The 27851-nt window shown below is 51.7% G+C and overlaps 2 protein-coding genes across 3 annotated transcripts in view; one reads left to right on the top strand and one right to left on the bottom strand.

Annotated features, from left to right (window-relative positions):
- Positions 1 to 27851, bottom strand: part of ZMYND12 (zinc finger MYND-type containing 12) — a 41625-nt gene that overhangs the window by 7442 nt on the left and 6332 nt on the right. The window lies entirely within an intron of this gene.
- Positions 17 to 27832, top strand: SLC2A1 (solute carrier family 2 member 1). Of its 2 annotated transcripts, none has more exons than XM_026685554.2 (11): positions 17 to 292; positions 18660 to 18752; positions 21283 to 21443; positions 21596 to 21836; positions 22474 to 22636; positions 23574 to 23761; positions 23950 to 24054; positions 24415 to 24516; positions 24861 to 25064; positions 25654 to 26876; positions 26935 to 27832. In XM_026685554.2, exons 2-10 carry the CDS (start codon positions 18660 to 18662, stop codon positions 25849 to 25851), a joined length of 1455 nt encoding a protein of 484 aa, XP_026541339.1. In that variant the 5' UTR covers positions 17 to 292; the 3' UTR covers positions 25852 to 26876; positions 26935 to 27832. The 2 variants fall into 2 exon arrangements, with proteins under 2 accessions (XP_026541339.1, XP_026541338.1); XM_026685553.2 differs by lacking the exon at positions 17 to 292 and adding an exon at positions 8078 to 8249.

Below are 27851 nucleotides of genomic sequence, written 5' to 3'. Positions count from 1 at the left end.
GAGGCTGTGCCCTGAATACATTAACACAAAAAGCGGACACACAACCTGGGTTGCATTTCAGCCTCTCCCCTGCGTAGCAAGCCTGACGGGGACCCCCGTAACATAAGACGAACGGTTTAGATTTAAACCAGACCTTCCTCCTCTAGGGAGGCCTGGCTGCTTCTGCAAAGCAAAAAACCCAGAACTTCCACCTGTGGCCCTCTGGGGTGTCCCTTGTCGCTTTCTGCAACAGAGGCGGACAGAAAACGCCTGGAGCTGGACAGGATCTGATGCTCTCGGGACGGAAGACGAGGTAAGGCGGGTGGGGGGCGTGGAGCCCAAGGCTGGGGCCTGATCTCTTTGGCAGGCCCTGAATTGTGCACGGATTTTGGGGGAGGCACGGAAGGGATATAAGATTTTGCTTTGTTATTTTAATGTGTGGTGGTTTTAATGTTTGTGAGCCGGCCCGAGTCACCTCTGGACGAGATGGGAGGCATATAAGTGAAATAAATTAGATGATCTTGAGAGGGAGGGAGGGAGGGAGGGACAGATGATTCAGAGGCTACAACAACATGGCTGCAGCTTGGAAATGGAACTGAAAATGTGATCACAAAGTGCATACAATTGAATATGGATGCAGATTGCAGTTGGTGGGTGGAGATCTTGCGTGCATTTGTATGCTAATCATTGCCATTATGGGGAGGGACTGCAAAACCCACCCTCCACTGCGTGCCCCCCCCCAGAAGTCAGGCAGAGTGGGCCACTCCAATGCAGCCGTTGTAAGTGCATGCCTGTTGCCAAACGTCTGAATTTTGATCACATGAATATCTGATGCTGTCGTGGTCATAAGTGTGAAAAATGCTACTGTCACTTTTTTTGGTGCCGTTGTAACTTGGAGAGGTCCCTAAAGGAGTGGTTGTAAGCCGAGGAGTTCCTAGGGGCAGTTCTCAGCATGTTCCCTCTGCGTTCCTTAAATTGCCGTTTTCAGACCTGGATCCCCACCGAATGGGTCCGATCACAAACGGCTCCCCTGTGTGGAGGCAGCGAGGCTTCATTCGGCTGAACTTCCACTCGGGGGCTTTGCCTGCCGCCTTCACAAACAACGAAAGGCTTAGTTTTGCATCCACTCAGACTAAAAGCCCCCAATCAATAGTCAATAAGTGGACTTTGCTGGATGGGGTTGCTATTCCCAGCTCTCTTGTTCTCCTTGCGTTTGGCTGTTGGAGGCGGATTGAATTGGCTGCAGCCAAAGTGGGCCTTGAGTCACCCTCCTCCTCCTGCCCCCCCGGTCTCCTGGCTCAGGGGCAGAAACCGTGCAGGTGTCACTCGGTTCACCTTGAGGCATTGGGGAGGTCCAGTCGAGAGGAAAGAAGGACCAGGGCAGACATGACAGCAGCCTTCCCGCATTTGAGGGGCTGCCCCAAAGAAGGGGGGGGGGGTCCACCCATCCTCCAAAGCCCCAGAAGGCAGCAGGACAAGAAACAACGGATGGAAACCAACCAAGGAGAGAAGCAACCTGGAATTAAGGAGGAATTTCCTGACAGGGAGGACAATGAATCAGTGGAACTGCTGGCCACCAGAAGTTGTGGGTTCTTCCTCCCTGGAGGTTTTTAACAAAAGATTGGACAACTATTGGTCTGGAATGGTATAGGGTGTTCCCCTTGAGCAAGGGGTTGGACTACACGACTTCCCAGGCCTCTCTGTTAATCTCTTATCTAAGATGGTAATCTGGGCAGGGGGAAGATTGGATGACCTCTGGGGACCCTCTCCGCTCTAACATTGCTCCTCTGGGGCTCCCTTCTTCTAAGGTATCTGAGGGTCCCGCCTTGTAACGGGGGCTCCCAGGAAGATGAAGAGAAGCTTCCAGGCAAAAGAAACTTAGCTGCTCCAGGCTTGGTCAGGTTGCTGAGGCCGGCTCAGGAGATCCTGGTCCGTCGGCATGGAAACCAGAGATGGAGGCAGCTTCCAGGGTGGCCCAGGGAGTGGGGCTGACCGGCCTTGGGGGAAGGGCTGCTGGCAGGCGCCCTCACTGGCCCTCCTGCACAAAGGGACAAAACAAAGAGTTTTGCAGCATGCTGGATGTGTGTGGAGTCGACAACCAGATTGTGAGGACCAGAAGAAGCCCCTGCATAGTGGCTGTTTCTTTGCAGACCAGAAGGGTGGGAGAGCATAAAGTAAAGTGGACGATATGCAAAGCAGCAGGAATTAAATCAAACTTCTGTGAAGTCCACAACAGGCAGGTAACCTCCCCAAGAAGATCAGACATGGGTTGCCTCCAAAAGTCGTGGATGCTCCATTACTGGAGGCCTTTAAGAAGAGAAACGGACAATCACCTGTCCGAACAGTTTCCTGCTTGAATGGGGGGCTGGACTAGAAGACCTTCAAGATCCCTTTCAGCTCGATTATCTCTGAGATTCACTGAAGAGGGGGGGAAACGGTGCAACCGGACTTGCAAAATTCTGCTGTATTATAATAGTGGTTGATTTCCTGGTATCGGTGATCAAGCCGTGATCTGGCCCAGCCAAATGCTGGATTTATTTTTCCCCGGGTGCAAAGTAGCTGATTAGCGGCAAAGGGAAACCTGTTTATTCTGTGCAGCACAAATCCAGATGCAGCTTTGATACACGTTGGGAGAACCGAAGCGGAATACCGGAGTCGGAAGGGACCCCGGAGGTCTTCTAGTCCAAGCATTTCCACGTCCGATATTTTCAGCTCTGCCAAACTCTCCAAGGCTTTGGGGTGTGGGTTGCCAGCGTGGGTAGATGCTTACAAGGTGCCTGCAGCTGGCGTGTTTTATTGCAGAATGGATTCCGGCATGTTTCATCCTGCTCGGCTGGGGGTTTTCCAGGCCTGGGCGCTTTCAAAGATAGGACAAATTTTGGGAATAATGGGTGGGTTTGCCGTGGAATAGGAGTTTCTGCATCTTTGTGCTGGGGTTCAGCAAGGGGTCCCTCACCTGTCAAAGGACCTGAAATTTTGGGAGGTGCAAACATTCAATGGAGTTTTTGCAGCATTGCAAAGGAAGAGTTGGAATTGGCTGCAGGCTTGGGTGGCGCATCCCTCGTGATCCGATTAATTAATGGTGTGTTTAATTTCTGGTTTTCCACGTCCCTCCTAGTTTCTTTTATTTGGCACTGCTGTTCTTCTAGCTTTTACTTTCTGAAGGATGCGGTGGTGTGAGGCCTCAGGCCTTGAGCAGAGAGTTGGACTAGGAGACCTCCAAGATCCCTCCCAACCCTGCTACTGTGCTATTCTCCATCCCTGGGCCGCACCTGTGTTCACATGATGCTGGCCTGGCCCCGTGGCAGGTTCATGCGTTGAGTCATGCTTCCTGATGATCTATGAGCAGCCCCTTGCATCAGCCAGAAGGATGCTCTCCTCCCCAGGTTGGTTCCCTTTGGCCTCCTTAAGTCAGTCAGACTTCCTTTTGACTTTCTCCCCGCTCACTTCAACTCAACTTTATTATAGCTCAAAGGGCCTAAAGGCGCTTCCAGACAACATCTAAAGCTGGCATTGGACCAAATGGCTGAACACATAAAATATTTAGATCAACATTGCATAAGAAACCAACCTGCAATTAGAAAGAGAGACGTGAAAGCCGGTTGAAATTTTGATTCTGTAAAGCATTTCCTGAAGCAGGACAGACTTTATCGTGGTTGGAAGAAGAATCTTCGTTTGTTTTAGACCAACATTCCTAGCTATTATCATTATAGGCATGAGCAGGTTCTGTTGGATCCCAAAACCAACCCATGAGGCACTCTTCGCTGCACATTTGAACTAGGAATGGTGGTTTGCATAGCTTTGATAGACTAATCACAGGAGCCACTAAACCACGTGGGAGACAAAATTGAAGATTTTAAAATTCTTCCAACAATCTGCAGAATATTTTTCCCAGCAAGGCTGAGTTGCTGCCAAGACAGATTTAAAGTTTGCTCATCACCTGCAGCTATTCCTGCCCTGGCAAAATTAACAAAATTGGATGTCCCCCCCCCCTTTTTTTGCCTTAATTAAGGGGGGGGGGGAGTCGGTGATGAAAGTTTGATATCTCTCAATTACACAATCCATAAGTTTCTGGAATAGGGTTCAGCCCCAGGGTTTAACTGGTTTTGTTCAGTCCTGTTTCTTTTAAAATTATTATTTTCCTTCCAAAACTTTGTAGTGGGAATTACGGGCAAGAAACAATAAAAATGGTTGCTTCCCAGCTTGAAAAGTCATAAACCCTGTTTGGGAAAAGTTAGACAAACTGAAACAGCTTTATTGCGTCGTATCAAAATTGTTCCGATATACACGGACATCCAGTGTGCAGCTGTAGGCCTCCCTCAACACACCATTTGCCAACTGATGTGGTGGATGCTCCATCACTGGAGGTCACCAAGAAGAGACTGGGCAGCCATTTGTCTGGCAATGCATAGGGTCTGCTGGTTGAGCAGGGGGGTTGGACTAGAAGACCTCCAAGGTCCCTTCCAACTCGGCTGTTATTTTATAATCCCAGCTCAATTCACCCGTGGAATGGCTTGCCACCAGAAGCTGTGGGTGCTCCAACACCAGAGGTTTTCAAGAAGAGACTGGACAGCCATTCGTCCAGGATGCTTCAAGGATTCCTGCCTTGGTTTATAAAATCCTAGGGCTGGAAGGGGCCTTGAAGGCCTTCTAGTCCAACCCCATGTGCAGGCTGGGAAATCCTGGGAGTGGTCAAGACGGAGGAACACTGCTGGGTTTGCTGGAAAGGGCGGGAAGCCGACCCACCATCAGTTTGCAACTAAGCGGCAGAACCACCATCAGGATTCATGGGAATTTACCCAAATCCTCATCTCCTTTAAAAGGAATTTCAGAATCCGATGCCAAAGGGATTTGTTGCGTGCGGTCAAATTTCCTGCACGGACTAGTTTTTCCCCCTTCAGGACATGACAGCTTCGCTTGTCATAAAGATCTACTTCCCTAAAAGGGAATTGCATTTTTTTTTTTTAATCTCCAGACAATCCCCATGAGCTTCAACTTTTTCCAGGCATGTGATGCTCACACAGACACACACACACACACACTCCCAGACTTGTCGGTGCTGAATTGTGCCAGGTGACACATCGGTTGCACGATTCACTGCCGGCTCTGAGGCCTCCTGGCCAAGAGGCTGGTTGCAGCTGCAGTTCCTTTGCTGGCTTCCTTCCAAGAAGGTTGATCTACCTGGGCAAGGAGGAGCAGAGCGGGGGGCGCGGGGGCGGGGGAGGACACCTCAACGTACCACTGTTTGTTTAGTGGCCATTTGAAGTTACAAGGGCCCTGGCAAAAGGATCGTTTTGCACACCTACGGCGGTTGCAGCCTCTCCCCCCGTCACGTGATCAAAATTCACCCGCCTGGCCAATGACTCATATTTATGACGGTTGCAAAAGGATCATGCGATCCCCTTTTGCGACCTTGTGATGAGCAAAGTCATTGGGGAACCAGATTCTCTTCACAACCGTGTAAGTTAGCTACAGTGATTCGCTTAACAACTCTGGCAAGGAAGGTCGTAGAACGGGGCAGAACCCACTTGGCTGTCTCGCTTAACAACATACATTTTAGGCTCAATTGTGCTTGTACTCCTGCCATAATTCTTTTCAGCCAAATCACCTCTGGGTTTTAAAAATAGATGGGCGTCGTTGAATATCGATCGATGGTGGCCTGAGATTCCTTTCAGAACCAGCAGTGAGGAGGAAAATGCTTCTTAGAAACCTGCATTAATGGATTTTTGGGAAGAGGGCTTTGCGATGTGACCGTTCTGCGGTGGGGCTGACCGAAATCCCCAATCGGTCCTGAAGGTCACTTGAGGATCTGTTGGTAAACGCAAGGGTTTTCTGGCTGAAGTACATTTGCCATTCGGTTCAGCCTTGCTGGCATCTCCAGACACGTGGGAGGTTCCCTTAGACAATCTAGTAAATTCAGTGGTTGGTCGGATGAAGGTTAGTGAGTCACTTCCTCTCTTTTTTCAGAAAAAATTTAAAAACGTGCCTGATTGCAGGGACCAACCTTCACTTCCTCTTTGGGGTTGTTCACCTGCCATTTAATTCGGGGAAGACCCACCAGGTTGGGGGGGGGGGAAGCAAGGAAGAAATGTATTTATTGAGTAGAATACAGTTGGTTGGGCTCTTGCATCGCACCCAGCCCTCTTTTCAAACCGAAAGAGAGGAAAAGAGAGTGAAAAACCAAACTTTCTGACTGTCAGAATTGAGGAATAGAAAAGTGAAACGAAGCTGTGGTTAAATTAAAATTAGACTCTGGGGTTTAAGTCTCACCCCATGCTTGCAATATGAATAGACGTTCATCATTTACACTGCAAAATTTCCCCCTTTAGTCAGGAAAACACGGCAGCTTGGTTGCAGAATGACAACAGAGGGGGAAAAAAACTATTAGAAATTAGACCGAAAGGAGATAAAAATGGTTAGAGGCAGATTCTTATTTTCTCTGTTATATGGGGGTGGGGGGTGGGGTGTTGGTGCCCTCCGGCCTGACCTTTTTTGGGGGGGAGGATTTTTCCACTTGAGATTTTGTACCAATTCTCAACTTTGGTTCGAAGGGAGCCCTGAACAGCCTTTCTTTTGCCATCCCAAGTGTTAAAAGCAACAACAACAACAACAAAAAAGAGAGGACCAGACCTGTTATAGAACAATAGAGAGAAACTCAGGGATTCCTTGACTTACAATCACAATTGGAGCCCCGTTGCTAAGTGAGGCACTGGCGAAGTGAGTTTTGTCTCATTTTTGCAACCTTTTTTTCCACAGTTGTTAAGTGAATCCCTGCAGTTGCTAAGCTAGTAACAAGGTTACTAGGTTCTTAAGTGAATCCAGCTGCCCCGTTGACTTTGCTGGTCAGAAGTTTGCAAAAGGGGACCACCCACAGCGACCGTCATAAATTGAGTCCGTTGCCCAGGGCCTGGATTTTTAACCCCAGGGATGCTGCAGCGGTCATAAGATCCTCGGTGCTGTTGTTGCTTGGGTCACTAAACGGACGGCCGCAAGTCGAGACTGTCCAGTGCAGACCCTTTTGAAGAGGGGAGAGCTTCCTTGTTGACATGGCTGGAAGGTAACTGCTAAGCAGACGGGGTTTGCCGAGCGATAGCGGAAAGTTTTAAGAAGAAGGGGGAAAACCCACCCAGAACCAGGAAGAGCAACGGTTTTACAACAGGGCCCAAGACAAGAAAGTTGTGATAGGAACTGTGTGACCCTCCCGGGTGCCCAGAAGGAGGAGGAAGCAGCCCCCCCCCCAGCTGGGGCAGCCCTGGAGAGATTTCAAGAATGGTGATTATTCACCAGCACAAATTCCTAGTTGTCATTAGTCATGTTAGCCCCACTGTTGGGAAAGGGTGGGTGCCTGCTTTGTGAACGCTGATCCCGCAAAGGAGGCCAGGCTGGGTGTCCCCTCTGCAAGGCAGATGCTGGTCCTGTTGTTGTTGTTTTAATTCTCCACCTCTGGATTTAATGTGAAGCCAGGAGTTTTTAGAAAGGTGCCCTAGTATAAACCCACGATTGTGGCTTGGTTGGCAACGTGTGGGAGTGCTTGTGAATCAGGGCTGGGGGGCTCATTTGGGACTCTGGTTTACTGCAAAAGGGCAGAGGAGTTAGCCAAGGGGAGGGGTTTGGGGGCTCCCTTTTTAGATGGATTCTCCAGGCGCAGCTTCAAACAGGTGAGTGAGGAGTTAGCTCTTCCCGGAGGGAAAGAATCCCCAATGAGAGGATTTGGGGTAGGCAGGCAGGAGGACGCAACTTTTAAGTCTTGGGGACTTCACTTACCAGAATCCCCCAGCCATAATAATCCCTTCCTCTCCGGTCTATCCACTCTGGAGAGCGGGATGGCAGGGACAAAACCTGAGCAGAGCTGGATGGGGAATTCTGGGAGTTGGAAGTCCTCAAGCCAGTTTGCGCACCGACCCTGCATCTCGAGAGCTGCCGCCCGCCCGGGGTGGAGACGCGCGGGACGATCCGGTGGATGAGGCAGGCGAGCCCCCCGATCCTGCGCGCCTCCCGGAGGGCCAGAGAGCCCTCCCCGCCGGGGTGACGTCAGCGCCGCGTCAGCCCCACCTTCCCCCGCCCCCGCCACACCTCCATCGCCGGCCAATCGCCTTTTAAGCCGCTGCCGGGGCCCCAGACGCCGGTCTCGCCGCTCGCCGCTTCGCTCGGAGCAGCCGGGAAGCAGCCTCAGCCTCAGCCAGCCCCGCCACCCGCAAGGAGCGCCCCCTCGCCGCCGCCGCCGCCGCCGCCGCCGCGCCCGGAGCAGAGCCATGGCTTCGGAAGGGAAGGTGAGCCGGCGCGGCTTCCAGAGGGCGGGAGGCCTCCGGGCGTCGGGGCCGCGGGCGTCCCGGGCGGGCGTCCGGAGGAAGCAGGAGGCGAAGCGGCTCCGCTTTCAGGACCCTGGACCAGGCGCCGGCCGGAGCCAAAGCGGAGCCGGGCTTCGGCTGATCTCCGGCTGGATGGAAGGGGGCGGGAGGGGAGAAGAGAGGAGAAGGAATGATAGAGAAAAAGGAGGAGAAGGAGTGATGAGGAAGAGAAGGATTGAAAGAAGGGGTGATGGAAGAAGAGGCGAAGGGAAAAAAGGAAGAGAAGGACAAGGGATAGAAAAGGAGCGATTCAAGAAAGAGGAGCAGAAGGAGAAGGATGGAAGCTGAGAAGGAGAAGCGTGGAGGGGGAGGAGGAGGAGGAGGAGGAGGACGACTCAGAGGGCGAGAAGGAAAAAGCGGCAAAGGGAGCCAAGCGCTCCACCGCCGCCGCCGCCTCTGTTCTGCCAGCTTTGAGGCGCGGCAGATCCGGGTTGCGCTGCCGGGGAAGGGCCGGACTTTGGGGAAGCCTCCCTGCCGCTGTCCCTTCCCTGGCAAAGTCCCGGCTCGTCCTGGCCCTTCTGTGAACTTCGCCCACTTTACAACATGGTTGCTTGGGTCCTCCTCCTGTATCTCCAAACCTAAAAATTGCACAAGACAGTCGGTCCTCATAGCTCGCTTGTTGAGGGGTGCCGGGGGTGGCTTGGTCTGGGAAGCCCCACACACACACACACAAAATCCACGATTAAAGTGGGTGCAAAGTTTGCCTCTAACCCTGGAAAGTTCTGGACTGGGGGTCAGATTCAAAGGATCCCTCCTCCATGGCCACCAATGTTGGCAAGCGAGAGGGTCTCCATCAGGACCCCCAACTGCATCCCCACTTTTGGCTTAAGTTGGAAACATTTGCCAGAAGAACGGAGTTGGCAAACAGCAGGCGGAAATCTGAGGCCCGAAGCAAATGTTTGCACCAACCAATAAAACAAGGTTGATTAGTGTGAAAAGGTGCTACTACACACTCCGGTATTTTTACACTGTGATGGCACAATTAGAGATGCTGACTTTTACCATTTTTATTTATTCAATTACAAAATTAATTTGTAGCCCATCTTGTTGCAAACAGATCAATTTTTTCTGTTTTACTTTTGTGTTTTATCCTTTTCTGAGTTAGGGGTTTTTTGGTTAGGGAGAGAGAAGCCTATTTTTTTAAAAAAAAAAATAGCCTTAATTGAATTTTCAATTCTAATGTTAATTTGTATGTGTTGTTTTCTTGATTGGTTATATTATATGGAGCCCTGTTTTGAGGGAGAGGGCAATTGAGAGAGAGAGAGAGAGAGAAAGAATCGGGGATGTTTAGGTCAGCAGGAGGCTGAGCTTAAATGAGTTTAACACCTCCATTGTGTTGGCTTGGAGGCTGTTTCTTTAAAACTCTGGATTGCTGGGTTTTTCCCTTTTGTTTTATTTTTACTTTAAATGACGCCAAGCCTGTCATTGCAGGAGAAGGTCGGGAAAGGGGGTGTCTTTTGACTCAAGTACTTAGCTGGGTGCTTAATGGCGGAGCTCTATCACCTTTGTTGGAGAACAGCAAAGATTTGAGACAAACTTCTGCCTGTTTCGGGGAGGTCTGAGAGCATCTGAAGTCCAACTTGACAGGCCGTTGCTCTGAAGTCAGTTTTCAATGCAGGGATGGCCAGGTTTAAACTGAAAGAGGGCCGTCGGCCCTGCAGCTCCGAGGAAAGTTGATTGTTTTCTTCTAGGTGACTCTGACATCCATGCTAGGTTCATGTGTGTCGTTTGAAAAAAAAAATACTGAAAGCAAGTGCACCACCACATCAAAAGATACTTGAAATGGTGTGCAAGCTTCAGAGGAAGTGGTCCAAGGTTGCTGCGAAGGGGCCTTAACGACCACCCGGCGGTGATGGTGAGGAAGACAGAAAAGGGAAGCCTTTTTATGTGGCAGAAAGAAAAGCAGGGATGATGGGTGAGGGGGAAACAGCGACCCCTTGAAGGCCTCAAACGTTGGATAACATTTGAGGAAGGCCGTTGCTTCTCTCCCAAAGCCGTCCCAAACTGGCTCCTTTGCTCTGGGCTGCAGGGTTTGTACAAAGGCAAAGGTGCAAAAGAATAACATTTCTACGGAATGGCGTAGTGGGGTCTCCTGCTTGAATGGGGTGGGGTGGGGGGTGGACTAGAAGACCTCTGAGGTCCCTTCTGACTCTGTGATTCTGTGTACTTGTTAAGGTGGGACTTTTTGCTTCTGTTTTGAATTTGCAAATTTTGAGGGGCTTCCCCACAGCAGGCCAGCCCCCCTTTAAACACCCTGGCTTCCTTGAAGCCAACTTTTCCTCTATTTCCAAATGTTTAGCATTTTCTCTCTCTCAAGGACTTTTTATCCAGCTGGTTCTGGTTCTTCCTTTGGCTTCAGTTTCTGAGTCCGTCTCCCCTGCTTGGCTGGAGAGGGAAGCCCCCACCACCACCACCACCACCACCGCAGAGGGCTTTGGACGGGTGGGCAGCTTCTGCTTCCCTGGCCTTGATTCTCTCTCCCCACCCCCCACCCTTTCTACTAATAAGAATGGGATGTGCGGCACCAAGGCCACACAACAGTCTGCTCCACAAAGCCGGCCAGTAGGGAGGGACCATGAGAGTGGTGGTGAAGAGCCGGACTGGAATTTTGGCAGAGTCTGGAGAAAGATCTGGGTTTGGAACGGCTTGTGGGAGGACGTGACAGCCAGGAGCACGCCACTGCCACTGCGTAATACTTTGGAGGAGGGAGGATAGCCCCCTCTGCAGAAAGAAAGAAATGCCCTCCCTCTCCCTCGGTGCTTGGTCTGCTCTCGGCCAGGTCTAGGAAACTGATGCAAAACCATCTTCTTTTGGAGAAGGCGAGGGGGATATACATACATACATACATATACATATACATATACATATACATACATACATACATACATACATACATATATATATATATGGCTTTGATCTCCTAGGCAGAGGCCCAGGGGAGAGTCGCCCTTGGGGCATTGTTGGGAGGCAGGAGAATAATAAATATTGGTGAACGGATGTTATTGTGCCTTGCTCGCTTGCTCCAATGGCCACTGGGCTTCCCAGCGCTTTGGCCGGCTGGAGGGTCAAGGAAGGCGCAGTGGGAAGGCTGTGGCTGGTTTTAGTCCCCAGTATTGAAAAAAAAGATGCGGAGACTCTGGAAAGAGTGCAGAGAAGAGCAAAAAAGATGACTAGGGGGCTGGAGGATTAAACACAGGAAGAACCTTGGGGAGGTCTAGTTTAATGAAGAGAAGGACTAAGGGGTGACATGATAGCATCTTCCAAGATTTGAGGGCCAACGTGTTCTCCAAAGCCCCTGAAGGCTGGACGAGAAGCAACGGGTGGAAACTCATCAAGGAGGGAAGCCACCTAGAACTAAGGGGGGATTTCCTGACAGGGAGGACAATGAATTCACACAACGACCACAACCTTCAGAGGTTGTGGGGGCTCCATCACTGGAGCCTTTCAAAGGTAGCCCCTTAACCAGGATGGTATAAAGTCTCCTGCCTTGAGCAGGGGGCTGGGATAGAAGACCTCCAAGGTCCCTTCCAGTCCTAAGATTGTATGATTTTTGAGATACACACGACAGACGGAGGGAGGGCGAGATGGAGGGATGGAGGGAGGAAACCGCTCCTGCTGTTGTGGATGCTGCATCGCTGGGGGTTTTCAGGAAGAGATGTGGACTTCCATTCCCAGAATCCTCTGCAAATGCTAGGAGGGGGATTCTGGGAGGAGAAGCCCAGAAAGTATAGAGTGTGGTTGGGGCCTCGTGGCTGAGCCTGTTCAAACTTGACTCTTGCAATCAGCCTGAACCTCAACTGCCGCTTGCGGATGAGTCAGGAGGAGTCAGGTGACTCAGAAATGGTTTCCTTCACTTGACCTCATTTGCTGGTCTTCCCCCCTCACCCCTTTGCCAGCAGGGCCTGCAGTTGGGAAGAGGCCCTCTGCACATGTTTGGTTCCTCTGGCTGTTTTTGGCCATGAGCCGATGGCCAGGAAAGCAGTTGGTTCTTTTTCTCACTGCCTTATTCAACCTCTGATGTTTCTGTGGGGGAAACAGCCGGTGTGGGAAAGAAAATGCCAAACTTCCTCTTTTGGCAAGAACAATCAAGGCAGCAGCAGCAGCAGCAGCAGCAGCAGCGACACTAAGGTGAGACGGGAAGGGAGCGGCGCCAGTATTAGAGGAAAAACCACACCTGGCAGTCGAGGAGAAATGGGAAACGTTTTGGAGAGGTTGGGAAAGCCCCTCTCCGTGGTGCTGAAAGCGAGCACCTTAAGGGCTGGCAGATGGGGAGCCACCCTGAAAAAGTCTCTGCTCCCAGAGAACCCCTTGGCACCCCCTTCGGAAGGGTCAGGCGGGGTGGAAAGTTCGAGAAACGCTCTTAGGACCCCGGCAAGTACATGGAGAAAGACATGAACATGCTAGAACACACCTGGTTGCCCGCCTTTCCCCCTCCATCGCCTTACTGTTCCTCCTGCACGTGCCTGGCATTTGAAGATAGACTGCCACAGAAGGGGGGAGGTCTCTTATTCACCAGCCAGCATCCAGGTCCCCTGTGCAAGCGTTTTGCCCATCATGTGGCTTCTTTTGGGCTTAGCACAGCAAAAGTCACGTTCGTGACGTTCAGCCTTGTTGGCATCATAGGGTGCTTGGGAAAGTTTACCACCACAGAGGGGTAAAATTGAGAATTTGCTGAGATGGGCTACTTATTTGATTAGAGAACGGCCCTCATTAAGAGCCGCTAATGACTGGAAACTTTAAGAGAGAAAATGATCTTGCTGGTTCTGGGGTTTCAGTGATTAGGGGGGAAAAAAAAACAATTATAGAAAGAATTGTGCTGCCATCACGAAGAGGTTAAATTAGAGGCATTGAGAGAATTTTATAACTTCTGAGATACAGGATAGAGATTAAAATATAATTGCTGAGTGGAAGATGAGAAGTCAGTTCTTTATAATGTACCTACTTTTTATTATTTATATCCATCCATATTTCTTAACTGCTTTTTTCCCTTATCTGTTCTTTTGTTTTCTTTTTCTTGTTTCCTTTTTTCCTCCTTTTTTCTTTTCTTTCCTCTTTTTTAAAGATTTCCCACTTTTTCACCTTTTCTTTGAATGTATTTCTATTATCTATGCACAATCTTTCAAATTTTTTTTTTAAAAAACCTTATTTTTTAACAAAAGGAAAAGTTCACCGGGGCTGTGTGAGATCAATTCAGGAGAATTAAGTAATTTATTATTATTATTACTATTCCTGGGTGGAGTAGCAATTTGAAATATGGCTGGCAAAAACACATCACCCTGAAGGCATGCTTATTTTAACTTTTTTTTTTTAAAAGCAAACAGAATGACAAAGAACAAGGAATTTATCCTTTCTCTTCCCTCTCTTCCTTCTCTTTCTTTTTCTTTTTTCCTTCCTTTCTCTCTTTCTCCTTTCCTTCCTTCCTTCCTTCCTTCCTTCCTTCCTTCCTTCCTTCCTTCCTTCCTTCTTCCTATCTACCTAACACCCCTTCCAACTCTTATATTCTTCTGCTGTTCTGTTATTCCCCTTCCCTTAACTGAGGATTGGCAGAATTCAAACAGGGGGCCCTGCATCGTGCAAAGGCCTCTCCGAGACGGTCAGCTGGCGAAGAGAAGCCCAACGGCCGCTGCAGGCCAAACGGGGACATTGTGTGCCCGGTGCACAGTGTCGCCCACTCATTGGCTGCCAGGACATGCCTCTCCCCCATCCACCCCCTGCCTGGAATCTGAGGCTGGTGGACGTGGGAAGAGGCAGCCAGCCCATGCCTGCTCATGCAGGAGCCTTCCCGAGGGCTGACTGGCACGAGGGGGCTCCACGGTGGTGCCAAACTCGCCCCCCCCCGGGATGCGCCATGTGGCCGTGGGGGGCGGGGGAGGGAGCATAGGAGAGGTGGGATTTCAAACCTGGCCGCTTTCTTAATCTCCTTTCTCGGCCTCTGGAGCCTGGGGGTGGGTGTGTGCCCACGTTCGTATTTTGGGGGAGAGGTGCAGGAAACTCTCTCGCATAAACGTGTCTGTCTAAGGCTTTCTCCTTTACCCCTTATTTATTTGGCCACACAAGAAGTTGGCCTTCAATGCAGAAGCCCTCAGCGTGCTCGCAAAACAGCGGGAAGTATATTAATAAGAATGGCAGCCACTGTAGTAATACTGTAGCCCTCCACTTACAGGAGTTCTTCCGTGACTGTTCGAGATTAAGGCAAGACTGAAAAAAGGGACATAGGACCGTCTTCCACTCTTATGTTGGCTGCAGCCGTGGCGCTTGGCCACTGACCCGTATTTACGAGGGTCCCTGGGTCCCTGGGTCACGTGATCCCCTTCTGCGACCTTCTGACTGTCAGAGTCAAGGGGGAAGCCGGATTCGTTCAATGACCGTGTGGCTAACTTAACAGCTGCAGTGATCCACTTAACAACCGTGGCAAGAAAGGTCGTGAAAGGGGGAAAAATAACTTAATAAGCATTTCCCTTAGCAACAGAAAAAAATTGGGCTCAATAGTGTTCGTAAGTCAAGGACTACCTGTATGGAATAACAATAGCCGAGTTGGGAGGGACCTTGGAGGTCTTCTAGTCCAGCCCCCCCACTCAAGCAGGAGAACCGGGGTGGTGGGGGGAGGATCCATGAAGCCTCTTGGTTTGCATCACCTGCCCTGGAACCTCCCACTGCCTTTCGGTCTCACTTTACACACCTGGTAAGACTTTTGCAACATCCTTTTACCTGGAAGGGCGACTCCCACAGCCATTGACGTCATCCACACAAACACACAAACACAGGGGTTGCTGTTTGAGCAGCTGCTGTGGTTGGGTGTCCCAGCCCTGGCGCAGCCAGTCTGCCAGGGCCCCTGACCAGGGGTGTTTATTGGGTGGGGGTCCAAAGAGGCTGTTTGGGGGACAGGAGGGGGTTTCCACCTGATTAATATTGCCACTTCCCTGGACAAAATATCATCGATGGTGTTTTTTTAAAAAACAGCCTCATTTGCAGGTATGTGTCACCTGCGATTACGTGGCCGGGGGTGCTGGCATGGTTGTAAGTGTGAACAGCAGTCCTAAGTCCCTTTCGTCCATGCCGTTGTAACTTCAGTCAGTGACTGAACGGTCGTACGTCGAGGACCGCCCATAGTGGTGGTGCAGTGGCTGCCCGGAGGAGGCCGAAGGGGTTAAATTTGTAAGCGGCTTAAGGGTTGCGGGAGGAAAAGGAGCCTGAGGCGGCCGGCCGGGCAGGGAAATTTCACTGGACAAACCAGCCCTGAACAAAGAGCCTGCCTGGTTGGGTTTTTCTTCTTCCCCCTATTCTCGTAGGAGGGGGGGACAATGGGGCGGGGGGTTGACAGTTGTGTTGCAACAGAGTGGAGGAGGAGGTTGTGTGGGGTTGTGTCCTGGCCTGCTCTGAGCAGCGGCTTTTAAAGGGACGGTAGACTCGGTTCTTCACCCTGCGCGGTTCCTGGTCACACAGGCTGCTGCTTCAGCCTTCAGCCCCGGCGGGGGAATCTGATGGCAGGAAGGCCAGATTCCAGCCTGGGCCCACCCGGTCCTCCTCCTCCTCCTCCTCCTCCTCCTCCTCCTGGGCTAATCCATCGTAATCATAAAGTTTGCCAGGAGGGAAGGTGCTGTGTCATCTTGGGTCTCTGGCACAGCCGTGAGCATGTGATTGTGGTTGTGTACGTTATACAACCGGGAGGCGGGTTGAGGGGGCCGTGGTGCCTCATGCTAAACCTCGAGTCCCCCGCTGGCTGGGGGCCAGCGGCGTCGTTGTTTCCCTTCCAGGAATCTGCTGCCCGAGTTCAACGGAGGCCTGTGTGGCCCCCTCCAAGGGCCTCCCTTTCATTTGGGCCCCACCGTCAAGCAGGGAGGTGAGGAATCCGGTGCGTCTCTCAGGCAGGCAGCCATGAATTGGGTTCATTCAAAAGAAAGAAAGCCCAACTGTTCGTTTTGGTTTGTTGGTTAAATCCAATCACTTTTGGGGGCTTTGGCCCTTTGGGGTTATTTCCTTCCTCTCTCATCCTTCCTTCTCTTCATCCCTCCCATCTCTGTCTCTTTCCTTCTTTCCTTCCATTTTTCATCTTTCCCTCCTTCTCTCCAACCCCCCATCTTTCTCCCTCTTCCTTCTTCCCAGTTTTTTCTTTTCTTTCTTTGTTCCCTCTGCCAATTTTTCATTTTCGTTCTTTTTCTTTTTCTCTTGCTTTTTCTCTTTCTTCTTACTCTTTCTTTCTTTCTTTCTTTCTTTCTTTCTTTCTTTCTTTCTTTCTTTCTTTCTTTCTTTTCTTTCTTTCTTTCTTTCTTTCTTTCTTTCCTTCCTTCCTTCCTTCCTTCCTTCCTTCCTTCCTTCCTTCCTTCCTTCCGTCCTTCCTTCCTTCCGTCCTTCCTTCCGTTTCTTCTCTCTCTCTCTCTCTCTCTCTCTCTGTCTCCCTCCCTCCTCCCTCCTTCCCTCCCTTCCTTCCTCCTTCCTTCCCCTGGTCTTTGGCCCATGGTGTGATTTTGGGCTCAGCTCCTGCCTTTTCTTTAATGGGGTGATGGGACAAAGGTGAATTCGCAGGTGCCTGTGTGTGTCTTTGATGTTGCAACCACAACCACACCTTCGGGGACAGCATGTCAGTAACCAAAACAAAGGTTCCCTGGGAAATTGCCAAAGGAAATCCTCCTTTCCTTTCAACGGTTGTGAGTCTGACCGCGGCTGCGCGTGAGTCCCAGGGAGCCTTTTTCCTCCCTGATAGGATCCCGTCTCAGGCGACTTTCCCACCTGGGTTGCGTCGACCAGCCAGCTTTTCTCTCGCAAGAGACGGGACCCAGAAACTATTTTCCGGCGCTCTGGGCGAAGGGTGGGACCATCTTCGGAAGGTTTGCCCTGCCGTTCTGACCCCGGCCGTTCCTTGTTCTGAGCTGAAGCTGCCCTTGGCACGTGGGGCTGCTTAGAAGAACAGAACCTCTTTCCCTGGATCTTTTCAAGTTGGACCCACCATCCGGTTCCCGGGCCGCTCCTTCCTTGGGAAGCCCCGCCAGGGTCTCCTTGGGGCTCAGCAACCTCGCGGTGGGGCTCCTTTCCCACGTTCCTGGTCGGGGCGAGCCAGGCGGGCTGGTGTCCTGGGCCAGCTGTGGGGATGATGGGCTTGTGACCTCCTCTCCGGCTCCCAGCCAGTTAAAGCGGTTTCGCAGGAGAGGCCCGGAGGGGAGGGGAAAGGGTTGCAAATGCGCAGCTTGTAAGGGGGATTTGAACCCCGGGCTCCGTGAGGGAGGCCTGCAGCCAGGTATGCCCCTCCCCAAGGAAGCAGGGCTAGTTTAAACATGGCTTGTTGAACAAAATTGGCTTATGGTTTATCGTTATTAGTTTTGATTGAATAAAATAATTCGCGCTTTCCATCCTAAACCAAGGCCGGGTCAAATGCTGAGTTTATAGTTTGGCCCCAGTTCCACAGACCGTCCTCGTTTATCAGTGGCCTAGTTTAGTGACCATTCGCGCTTACAATGCTGACAGGGACGGCCTTGGCAGGAGACGCTGTCCTTGCCAGGTTTGGCTGGCCTCTTGGGGTGCCGGTGGCTGCTCGGGGTTCAAAGACCCAATTCTGCTCGATGGGGAAGGAGTTTCTCCAGCTTTCGGGTCTAGTGGGGAGACCTGCTTTCCCCCCTCCCCCATCCCTGGCCCCAAAGGCGTCGGCCTGGACCCGCCAGCAGGGCGCAGGGAATTGCAAAGCGGCCTAAGACCGGGCAGCTTGCCCCAATCCGATTCATGAGGCTGCCAGCTCAGCCTCCTCCGTCCGTCCGGCGACCCCTTTGGGCTCCGGTGCCCGAGGGGAGAGCACAACAATGAACAGAGCGTGGGAAGCGGAGGGGGGGGGTTCTGGGGGCCTCTTTTAGCGTCTCCCAAAGCCGCTTAGGTCAGCTGGCGGGAATTGGGTGGCCGGATTACTGGGCACGGAGCCGGCTGGGATTGCAGTCCCCTCTCCTAACCAACAGCCCGAACAAACCCTTGATTGATAACCTGGTTAGGTGGGGGAGGGGCAGCTTGGGAATTGGAAGCTTGGCAGAAAAAGGCTGGCTTGTTTGTGGGCCACACTCCTCCCCCTCCCCTTATGCCTATGGGAAGTAGTGGGGGGGGGGGCGGGTGTCTACCTGAACTGCTTCTGAATGTCCTCCTGCAATCCTGGGCTTAATAAAATGTTCCGGACCCCAATTTTGTCTCGCTTCTTATCACTCTGACTTCACTAAACGTGCCAAAGTCGCATCCTGAGCCTCGCCAGTTGGTGTCGGGGCTGGGTGGCATGTCCCAGTTTCACCAGTGGCTTCCCCGTTCTTTGCTGAGGTTTTCCCACTTTGACTAACTTTGCGCTTTGCTCTTCTCTCTCGACAGATGACTGCCCAGTTGTTGCTGGCCGTCGGGGGTGCCGTGTTGGGGTCACTGCAGTTCGGGTATAACACCGGAGTCATCAACGCACCGCAGAGGGTAAGGGCCACACTGCCTTGCGACACAAAAACACACAACTGCAGAAGAGCCACAAAGGGGGTGTGAAGTGAGCAGCACAATCTCTAAGCAAACCCATTTATTCCTATTGCTAGAAACCAGCGCAAAACTTTGTAAATTTTGTCATGCTGTGACTGGCTGTCAGAGGGGAGAGGGTGCCGGGCACACAAAGTGCGGCCATTTAGTAGTTGTGTGTCTGTGTGTATGTGTTGCCATTGGAATTTTGGAAGCAGGTTGTTTGGGGGTCTGTTGTAACTTCAAACGAGCTGACTGTCTGTAAAACAAGGTGTGCTCCGTGGAAGACTGGAAGGCTGCTATCCGACAGGACAGCCCGAGTCCTTCTTTTCATATAAAAAATGGGTTGGTGTGTTCAAAAGGCGCCTTCCTTCAACACAGCCCCGGCAAGGGAGCAGCCTGTGGGTTGAGCCGGGAGGTGAAAGTCAGGGAAAGAAGGCTGGAAACTCCGGGAAAAGCAGGTGAACGAAACCCCGGAAGACAATGGCTGACACAACAGTGGAACAAGCAGGTCGCAGGTTGCTTTCGTCCAGGAAGAATGGAGCCCCACTGAAGGTGCCTCCTTCGTCCCCTTTGACCGGGACTCTGGCCGCCCTCCGGCCAAGGACAGGAGACTAGAGTTCATTGCTTGGGTGGTTGCATCATTGCCAGACTCTCCCCCCCTCCCCCCACCGCCCCCAGGGGAAGCGACAGGGAGGTCTGGAGAGGCCTTGGAAGAGCTGCCTAATCTGGGCTGGGCACTTAAGATCCTTGACTCCTTCCTGCCCCGGGGCGGAGGGGAAGAAGCCGGCCACCTCGGCTTGGCCTCAGTGCCTCCAAAGGCTTGGAGAAGAGGCTGACCCGGCCCCTTTGTGCCAAGGACGTTTCTCCCCCTGCATCTGAACCGGTTTGAGAGGCGGTGTCTCCCCAGCGAATTGCGCCTCTGTTCCACAAACCCTGGTTTCTTTAAGAGGCGGTTAGGCCGCTTTACATCTTTGAGCCTTGAAAGCACCTGGAACCTTTTGTCCCCTCGGTAGCGGAGATGTGGTTGCTTTCCTTTGCAAAGACAGGCGCCCCGTAGCGTTGTGTCCATGCGCCTTTGAAGGGGAGCCCCGTTCCGTAGGGCAGGATTGGGTCCGAGTCCCGGAGTCTGGAGGAGCGTCAAAGGATGGCCACCCTTCGGTGGGGGGGGGAAACCTGAGCTGCCTTGACCATCCACCCCCGTATCTGTGGAATGCTGCTTCCACCCTGATCCCCAGCACCCACCCTCTCCGCTGTGTTTACACACACACAAAACACACCCCGAAGGACACCCTGCTGGAAAAGAAAGCAGGACAAAGAGAGGTGAGCCTGCAACAACAGACTGTATGGGCCCACTTCCCAGGAGGAGAAGAGAAGGTGGAGGAGGAGGAGGAGGAGATGAAGAACGTGAAGGAGACGTAGAGAACATTTAAGGTGAAGGAGAAGAGGAGAGAAAGGAGAAAACTGGCTAAGTGAAGATGGAGGAGGAGGAGGAGCTGCTGCTGCTGCTGCTGCTGCTGCTTAGGAGAAGGAGTCCGCCTCGCCCCACAGGCCCCTTCCTCCCATTTCAGCCCTTCCATCGTGACTCAGCAGCCACCTGACATCTCAGAAGCTCTTTCCCTCCACCTGAGGTCCTATTTCCTTCTAGGTCACTGTAACCTGCTTGGCCAAGTGCCCGTCCCTCGCAGGCCAGCTGGACCACTGCCACCCTCTGGAGGAAAAAAGACACCGGTGGATCCAAAAAAACAATCCTTGGCCCAGGAGAAGCAACGGGTCAGCTTGCCCTGGCTGGGGATGCCCTACACCAGGGGAGGCGGATCCTTGGCCCCTTCTGCCTCCTATCACAGAGGGAGCCTCTGGGTCAGCTTCTCCTCCTTCTGAGCAGCCGACGATTTCACTCAAAACACCAGCAACCCCGTGGAGGCCGCCCAGCGTTCTCTGGGTCACTTTGCTGCGACCTCGTGATAATCCTGGATTGTTCCGCTCTTTGCGTTGGGAACGTAGTCTGGATTTCAAGGCCGAGATCTCCCGGCCCTGCTGGAGAACCTCCCGTCTTCTGCAGGCAAGGTTGGCTTCTGTGTCCTTCCCACCAACTGCACTCAGGTGGCACGCTTGCCCCAAGTCTCCTTGACTCAGAACAAGTCCAAGAAGTGTTGTAAGCCATCAATGAATCCCTCAGGCTGAATCACAAAACAGTTTGCCCTGAAACACCATGGCTGGCTGGTGACACAATGTCCGGATGAGTAAGCTTGAAGGGGAAGAGGAAGTGTCTAAGGCTCATTACCAGGATGGGCGCCAGCCACACTGATGGAAAGCCTTCCTGGAACGCTAGAGAACTTCTAGGGAAGGAGCTCCTCCGAGGCCACCTCCGGCCAGGTGGGGTGTCAACCCAATCCTCTTGAAGGGGGGTGGGGTCTGACTGGTGGAAACATCTTGGGTGGGGCAGAAACCGCCTGGTTGCAGTCCAGTAGAGTCCTCCTCCTCCTCTTCTTTGCAGGTGATAGAAGAATTTTACAACCAAACATGGTTCAACCGATACGAGACGTACATCACCCCAGGCATGCTGACCACCCTCTGGTCTCTCTCGGTGTCCATCTTCTCAGTCGGTGGGATGGTTGGGTCATTCTCAGTTGGGCTCTTCGTCAACCGCTTTGGACGGTAGGTAACGGAGTAACAGAGTTGGAAGGAAGGACCCTGGGAGGTCTTCTAGTCCAACCCTCAGCTCCTGCAGGGGAAAGGCCAACTTTCTCCTTCCCTTTGATCCCAACTGTTGCGTTGACAGGCCTTGTCCTTCCTCTTCCCCTTCCCAGGAGGAATTCCATGCTGATGTCCAACTCTCTCGCTTTCCTTTCGGCCATCCTGATGGGCTTCTCCAAGATGGCCGGTTCCTTTGAGATGTTGATCCTCGGGCGCTTCATCGTGGGCGTTTACTCGGGCCTCACCACCGGCTTCGTGCCCATGTACGTGGGCGAAGTGTCCCCCACGTCTCTGAGGGGGGCGTTAGGAACCCTCCACCAGCTTGGGGTCGTGGTGGGGATCCTGATTGCACAGGTGAGAGACTCGGGGGTGTCTATTGAGGGGGAAGGATGGACCCTTAAGGTCCCTTTGGGTCTCCTGCAGATCTTGACCAAATGTTCAAGGTGTACAACGTCAAAATGGCTGGATTGAAACAGTCACAGTTCAAGCGCCCACCAAAATCCCACAGGATTTCAAATTCTGAGAAGTTTTTCCAACCAGGAGCAGGTTGAGGGTCCAAGAGGCCATTTCCCCAACCAGAAACAGGGTCCTTGAAGCTTGCAGAGTTTCAAGATGGGAATGTTTTGCCCATCACGCTTAGTTCTGCCCGATGCAGCCACCTTGTTCCTTGGCCTTATCTGGAGGAATCCAGGAATGGGCTGCAGTCTTTGTGGCACAAGTAAGCACACACCACACAAAACACAATGGAGGAGAAGAGCTGTGTGATAACGTGGGGTAGCTAAACTTCAGGAAGGGGAAATCCAGAAGATCATCATCTCCCTCCACCTCAGTTTAAACCCTAGTCCAACCACACGTGTGAGGAACTGAGCAGGACCTCAAGTCTTCTTGGGAACGGTCTGGATCTGTTCCTCCTGGTCTTTTGAGAAACAAGCGTGACCTTCACGTCTCCTGGACTTCAGTTCTCACCTTCCCAACTGTGCCTTTTTCACAGATTTTCGGTATTGACCTCATCATGGGGAACGAAAACCTCTGGCCCCTGCTGCTGGGGTTCACCTTCATCCCCTCCTTGGCCCAGTGCATCCTGATGCCTTTTGCTCCCGAGAGCCCCCGTTTCCTTCTCATTAACCGCAACGAGGAGAACAAAGCGAAGAATGGTAAGTTCCCACCAGCAGCTGAGACGGACAGGTTAAGCCTTTCGGATTTCTGGGTGGTCTTCATTTCTCCATGGTGGACCTCTCTCTTGGTCTACAAGATCAAGTCCATCTCCAGATTTTCCAGGTCTCCTGATCTCGGGCAGACCGGATCATCTTGAAATGTTCTCATGTAGTCCTCAAGGGCTCATTTAAGGCCAGCATATCCTGATGTAGGTCAGTTCTGGAGGAAGTCGCTCTGAAACCAGAGGTGTCAATGACATTGTCCTTGTTTCTCTTGCCTCTTATCCTTTCAAATGATCCCAGAGCAGAGGGAGGGACCTGGGACGCTTGTCTGACTTTCTATCAGCAAGGGCTGCCTGGAGGTCTTCTTAAATCCAGAAGAACAGAAGCAACCTTGGAGGTCTTCTAGTCCAACCCCCTGCCCAAGCAGGAAACCCTCCACCATTTCAAATGGTTGTCCAATCTCTTCTTAAAAACCGCCAGTGTTGGGGCAGCCACAACTTCTGACGTCCATATGAAGCAGAGTCAGAAATAGAGAAAGACAGAAACACAGTTGAGAGAAGAACAGATTCTGAGTCCCACCAGATAGACCAGATTAGGAAATCAACTCCAGCAGAAAGGCTAAAACTGTTTTATTTGAGATTAGCCACAATGACCAAAATGTGTAAATCTGATTGGGTTTGCCCTCCTTATACTCCAGTGAATTAGAAAGGTGTCTGTTTGAACTAATTCTGAACATTATATTTGGCTCTTCTGGTCCATTAAAAATGCTCCAGCCCCTTTTGGTCCCTCAAGGCCGCCTTCCTTCCTTAGTCTGGATCCCACCCAACACCAAAAGCTCCTTCCTGTGGAGAGGGAGGAAGCCACATTTTGAGGACCAGGGGCCCAACTGTTGAGTTGCGAGTCTGGTTTACGAAGCATCTGTTTTTCTCTCAAGTCCTAAAGAAGCTCCGTGGGACAACCGATGTCAGCAGAGACCTTCAGGAGATGAAAGAGGAGAGCCGGCAAATGCTTCAGGAGAAGAAGGTCACCATCTTCGAACTCTTCCGCTCTCCTATCTACCGCCAGCCCCTCTTGATTGCCATCATACTGCAGCTCTCTCAACAACTTTCGGGGATCAACGCGGTAAAAATATGGGGTTGGGGAGAAACGGAGGTGAAATGTTGGGCTGGTTTTGACCCCGTTGAGTAGGACAGTATGTTCCTCATTGCATCTAGACAGCACCCTTTCTCCACCAACGCCCCAACAATGCCACCGAGTGCTCTTCAAGCCCAATTGTGTTGACCTTCTTCTCCTTCTCTCCCTTCTCCAAGGTGTTCTACTACTCCACAAGTATCTTTCAAAAAGCTGGAGTGCAGCAACCTGTCTACGCCACTATTGGGGCTGGAGTTGTCAACACAGCCTTCACAGTTGTCTCGGTGAGTAGGGCGATTTCTTGCTTGGTTAGGGCTGTCCCAAAGGCAACCTTTGTCTTCCCCTGAAGACGTTTCGCTTCTCATCCAAGAAGCTTCTTCAGCCAGAACCTTTCAGGTGACCTGCAGAGGGGTGCTAGGTCCACGGAATATAATTGTGCAGATGAATAAAGGTCAATCTGAATGAACAGCCACTTCCTCAAAGTTGATTCGTACATGGCAAGGTCAACGACTCACCCAGGGCCACGACATCTGACCCCTCTGCGTGGTCTCCCCGAAGTTCTTTTGATGATTTTGAGGAGGGACCTTCCATGGATTCCATGCTGATGTATCTCCCTTGTTCTCTCTCTCTCTCTCTCTCTGAAGCTGTTTGTGGTAGAACGGGCTGGCCGAAGGACACTGCACCTCATCGGACTCTTGGGGATGGCCATATGCGCGGTTCTCATGACCATCGCCCTGGCACTGCTGGTGAGTGGCAAACATGGATCCATCAGGGGTCCCAGAGGATGGATGGCAAATGAGGATCCTGATGTTTTCACTAACCATCCCATATGGCCGATTCTTGGCACAGGAATTGAACCTTTCCCAGGAAATTATGAGATAGAATAGAGGATAGAGAATAGAGGATAGAGGATAGGATAGGATAGAATAGAATTCTTTATTGGCCAAATGGGATTGGTCACACAAGGAATTTGTCTCTGAAGAAGCTAAGATCTGAGGGCGGGAACCCTCTGGAATGCCACCAAAACTGATGGGAAATACAATTAAAGGTTCTTTCCCTGATTCTATTTTGCTTTTTCTTCCTCTGCTAGATTCAAGTGCCATGGATGTCCTATATCAGCATCGTTGCCATCATGGGCTTCGTGGCATTTTTCGAAATCGGTCCTGGGCCCATTCCTTGGTTCATTGTGGCGGAGCTGTTCAGCCAAGGCCCGCGTCCTGCTGCCATCGCTGTTGCAGGGCTGTCCAATTGGACCGCCAACTTCATTGTAGGGATGGGCTTTCAGTATGTGGCGGTGAGTGTGGAGCGCTGGAGGGCATCGGAGAGGGGCATCATAAACGTGGTTAATTCCCAGGGGTCGGTCTGTGGCAAAGCGACCAAGAAGCGGGAGGGCATTTTGAGGCATCTAAGCTTCCTTCGGCTCTTCCCAGTTTGACATCTTCCTTCTATGTTACTCCATCCTTCTTGAGAGAAGTAGAGCCACCAAGGATGGCTGGGTAGACCTGCTACTTCAGTACACTTCTGAAAGTGGGACACTCTAGCTACCCAACTGCCCTCTCTTCGATCTTGAGGAACTCAGTGGCTGCTTTTACGTCTGGAAGAGTAATAGAATAAGGGAAGGGACCCTGGAGGTCTTCTAGTCCAATCCCCTGCTCAAGCAGGAGAGTCTATTCCATTTCGGACAAATGGCTATCCAATCTCTTTTTTAAAAACCTCCAGCGTTGGAGGCAAGCGGTCCCACTGGTTAGTTGCTCTCAAGAGGAGGTTGTCCACCCAACCTTCTTGACTTGGCGGTGGTGGGTAGAGTCATCCCTAGCTAGCTTCCCTCTGACTCGACATGAAGCAGAGCCATGATGCCCCTCCCTCCTCTTCTTCTCTTGCAGGACTTCTGTGGGCCCTACGTCTTCATCATCTTCACCATCTTGCTGATCCTCTTCTTCATCTTCACCTACTTCAAGGTGCCCGAGACCAAGGGCCGAACCTTTGACGAGATCGCCTCCGCGTTCCGCCAAGGGGATGCCGCCCATGGAGACAAGGCCCTGGATGAGTTCCACAGCTTGGGCGCCGACTCCCAGGTCTAAAGTCCAGGAGGTGGGCAGGCATCTCCTCCACCTCACTCTCGTCGTCCTGCCCGTCCTCCTCTCCACATGCTTGTTACCAGGCCAGGCCCGGGGCGAAGAGACGTATTTGGGTCCTGACTCCAGCCCCACGGCCTGGTCTCTGGGCAACGAACCCGCCTTGTAGCTCTCTAGGAAAAGAACCCTCAGCTGCTGGTCTTGAGTCCAGGATTTCAACGTTGCCAAAAGCGTTCAGAAGCACCGGTTCCCCTCCGTGGCCTCATCCTTGAGGAGATGGCACTTCTGCCCCCCAGTCCTGGCTCTACTCTTTTTCCTCTTTGTTTTATAAAGGAGAAAAAGCACCTCACCTTCGCCCTCCCCACCCAAAAAGCCCCTTGCGTTGCCAGAGGCAGAACGTTGAACGCAGGTTAAATGCGAGATGGGCCGGGGGGTGTGAAGTGGAGAGTGGAACTTCTGAAAGGAACTGGGGGTCGGGGGGGATTGGATGGGTTCTCCAGGCCGGCGTTTGAAAAGTTGGGGAGAAGAACTGAGCGAAGGCAGGGACCTTCTTTGGGGAGTGCCAGTCACATCCTCAGAGGGATGGTGTGGGGTTTTGTTTTTTTGGTTTTTTTACAGGTGGGGGGACTGAGAAAGTGCAACACACACACCCGCCCAACCCCCCAAGATTTAAGCCCTTGGTTCTCCTCCCCCCCAGCTTACGGAGGTTGTTATTATCTAACGGTCAAGAGAAAATTGTTTTTGGCAGGAACCAAGTTCTTGGCTGCCCCTTCCCTCTGCCCAAGGGTCCACCCTCCAGAGCGAAAGAACTGAGGGAGTTTGGGAAGGGAAGACGATGGATCTCCCGGCAGAGCTGCGCCCGGCTAACCTTTGGGGTGAGCGGTAGCTGTCCTGACCTGTGGGGTGGGTGGGGAGGTTTTGGCATTCCTCAGCTCGAGCGGCTGAAGGCAGACGGTGCTGGTTCAAGTGCTTGAGAGGAGCCTGCGAGGTGGACCTCCCACACCTGGCCCACCCTTGCTGTGGGGGGGGGTGTCGAAATCCCCTGGATGGGGGGGGGAGGGAAAGAGGGCGAGGAAGAGAGAGAGAGAGAGAGAGAGAAAATTCTTCCCCTTTCAGGAAGACTTTCCCTCAGATTCCTGCCAAGGGTGAGGTTGGTCTAAGTCCAGACTCCGCCAGGTGCAGGGCGGGTGGTCCTGGGTTCAAAAAAAGGACATTTCCCCAGCTTGGCCGAAGACGGCCCCAACTGACGGCCTCTGAAGAGAAAGGAGATCTCTCTGCCCTGGAAATTGACCCCCAAAAGCCAACAAACAACTCCGGACGTCCTACACTGGGGCAAGAATGTCACCCACCCACCTCCTTTCCCGGCTCCCCATCCACCTCCTTGCCCCCACTCTGCAGAAGAGTTGAGGAAGACGCAGTTCTGTCGTCTCTTGGTCTTCGGCAACTGAACTCACTCAACACCCCATTCCAACCCCCCTCCCCCCCCACGAGAATAGCTGCACCCTTTTTCCTAGCATTTCTAGACTGAAAAATATTTATATTATTATGTATGTATATATGTTTTTTGGTTCCTGTCTCACGTAGGCAGGGTGATAAGTTATAGCATTGTTTCCAATAGTGTATTTCCTGCAAATACTGTATTCTTGAATAGTTCTAGTTTCTCTAGCTGTCATTAAAAGCTGTATTTGACTGCGATAAACTTATTTTTTTATATAGAGTATATCTCACCTGCACTGTAGCAGAACTCGTTGCACTGATAATGTTAGGTTTTTCTTTAGTCTAGTCAGCCAATCTGGTTTTAAAAAATATAAAAAAAGGCCTTTCCTGTTTTGTGTTTGCTAGTCCTCGACAGGTTTGCAAAAAGAAAGAAAAATCCTGAAGCAAGACAATTAAATGCGCCTATTTAATAATATATGTATATTTTATTTATTTGTTTGTAAACCGAAGGCATCCACGTAACCGCACTTGAATAAAAGAATTACATTTCTAGGGTTTTTGGGTTTTTT

Source organism: Notechis scutatus, chromosome 16, assembly GCF_049901735.1.
Source record: "Notechis scutatus isolate UNSWTSFEM ecotype Mainland chromosome 16, rNotScu1.2, whole genome shotgun sequence".
NCBI lineage: Eukaryota > Metazoa > Chordata > Lepidosauria > Squamata > Elapidae > Notechis > Notechis scutatus.
Note: the sequence above shows the minus strand (reverse complement) of the source record. Positions and strands in the feature narration are given on the sequence as shown.

Excerpts from the sequence above, each read along its gene's own strand:
- SLC2A1 (XM_026685553.2), top strand. Across the intron at positions 22,637-23,573 it reads GGAGAACAAAGCGAAGAATG|TCCTAAAGAAGCTCCGTGGG; the intron begins GTAAGTTCCCAC and ends TTTTCTCTCAAG. Across the intron at positions 25,065-25,653 it reads TGGGCTTTCAGTATGTGGCG|GACTTCTGTGGGCCCTACGT; the intron begins GTGAGTGTGGAG and ends CTTCTCTTGCAG.